Genomic DNA, 2,125 nt, shown 5'->3' on the forward strand with positions numbered 1-2,125 from the left:
GCCTCTCAAGCCCCACCCCCCCGCAACCCCCCGCAGGTGCGGCGCCGTCCTGCCGCCGGCGGACGTGCTGCAGCGCGTCGAGTTCAGCGCCGCAGCGCACGCCGCCAAGGAGGCCGCGCGCGTCGCGTCGGGCGGCAGCCAGGCGCCCCGGGTGTTCAACATCCCGACGTTCGTATACAACGTCGTCTCGAACGACGGCACTGAGCGGGGCTTTGTGTCAGATGCCGGCCTCAAACTGCAGATTGCCGAGATGAACAAGGCGTATGCAACGGCGGTCACGCCCGACGGCGTCGAGGGCACCTCGGCGGCCCGCGCGAAGATCACCTGGAACTTCAGCCTCCAGAACATCACCCGCATCAAGGCCGGCGACATGTGCGACTCGGCGGTCGAGAAGACGGTCAAGGCGGCGAGCCGCAAGGGCGGCAGGGGCGCGCTCAACCTGTACATAACCGACCTGTCGGCGTGCGGGCTGCTGGGGTACAGCACGTGGCCGTGGGAGCTGGAGCCCAAGGCCGGCAAGCCCAATGCGCTGATCATGGACGGCGTGGTCATACATTTCGAGACGCTGCCCAAGGGCACCTACAAGCCGTTCAACATGGGGCGCACCTGCATCCACGAGACGGGCCACTGGATGGGGCTCTACCACGTGTTCCAGAACGGTGGGCGGGGGTGGGCAGGGGCGGCGGGGGTGCGGCGCTTAGGCCGGCGGCGGCGGCGGGAAGCCACGGGGCAGCGATTGGGGCAGCGGCTGGTGCTTGGAGGATCACCGGGCCGATTGTCCTGCAGCTGTTTGCTGCGGGCGCGCGGGGCGCTGCTGCCGCACCGACGCCCGACTTCCGAGCGCCATAAGGCGTAGCAGCTGACCCCGTGCATGATGTGTTCGCTGCTCCCGCTCACTTCCCACCTCCCTTCACCCTCCGAAAACCAAACCTCTGATGCACCCCCCAACCAGGCTGCAGCAAGGGCGGGGACCAGGTCGACGACACCCCCTACCAAAGTGCCCCCACAGAGGGCTGCCCCAAGAGCCGCGACTCCTGCCCCCAGCCGGGCACGGACCCGTTTTGGAACTTCATGGACTACACGGATGACAAGTGCATGAAGGGCTTCACGCCGCTGCAGCACCAGCGGATGGCCACCTTCTGGGCGCAGCACAGGGGCCGGCGGTAGCCCCAGCATGCGCCGCGCGCGCGCACGCGCGCAGTCGGTCCCAGGCCGCCTTCCCTGCGGTAGCGACGTGGCTGCGCGCGCGCGCGCGGAGGCCGCAGGGCGCCTGTCAGGCGGCAAGCGCCGCGCCCCCTGTGGGGTGTTGGTCGTCCCCCCGTCGGGCGTGCTGGCCAAGTGTTTTGTGTGTTTTGAGTGGTGCCGAGCATCGGCCCTCTCAACTCGTCGCACGCGCCCTCACCCCCCAGCCGCTGCACACCAGATAGCCATGTGCACCCAACACTCCCTCGTTCTCGCCAGCGCCGCGCTGCGTCGCGCCGCTCGTCTCACACTCCTTGTATATGCAGTGCAGCTTGCGTGAAGGGGGGGGCTGTTTTGTGTGCTTTCCTCCAGGACCCCAGTCTCCAGGCCCGCACCCCTGGCTAGCCAGGCACGCCCTTTTGTCGCGCAAAGGCGCCCCCCGTCCCACCCTTTTCCCAGTCAACCCGGCGCTCAGCCGCGCTGCAGCTGCAGTTCTTGGGGCCGCGCCTGCGCGCCGCGAAGCACCCGCCTCCGCTGTTTTGAGGCGGAGCGGCTTGACGCCGCGCCTCGCACAGCACGAGAGGGTCGCGCCGTGAGCAGCGGCCCTGAGGCCCTTGCGCCACGACTTGCCGCTAGGACGCCCCCCCCCCCTCCAATGGCCACGCGGCGCGGCTCTCTGCGCCGCGGCTGCGAGCTTCGACCGAGCTTGCGGCTCGGGCAGCTAGGCGCTTTGCGCCTATGGGCGCGAAGACGGGCACATGCGCCGGCGCGCCGCGCACGGCGGGCATTGGGGTGCATGGCGCCTGCACAGCTTGCAAAGAGCTGCAACAAGCTCCTGCTGCCGCACTCCTGCCTTGTTGAAGTTGGCGCCTTGCAATCGCAGTTCCTCCCCCCCCCCCCTTATGGCGGCTGCCTCAGGGAGCCGTTGCGGGCTGCGCAGATT

At 69.2% G+C, this 2,125-nt stretch overlaps 1 protein-coding gene across 1 annotated transcript in view; it reads left to right on the top strand.

Moving 5' to 3' along the window:
• Positions 1-1,167, top strand: part of MNEG_6544 (hypothetical protein) — a gene marked incomplete at both ends in the record, with an annotated part of 1,853 nt that extends 686 nt beyond the window's left edge. The window contains 2 exons of the mRNA XM_014044980.1: positions 37-659; positions 953-1,167. Coding sequence (XP_013900434.1) covers positions 37-659; positions 953-1,167 — 838 coding nt within the window. The remainder of the gene's footprint in view (positions 1-36; positions 660-952) is intronic.
• Between the last annotated feature and the right edge of the window lie 958 nt (positions 1,168-2,125).

Source organism: Monoraphidium neglectum (assembly GCF_000611645.1).
Source record: "Monoraphidium neglectum strain SAG 48.87 unplaced genomic scaffold scaffold01072, whole genome shotgun sequence".
NCBI lineage: Eukaryota > Viridiplantae > Chlorophyta > Chlorophyceae > Sphaeropleales > Selenastraceae > Monoraphidium > Monoraphidium neglectum.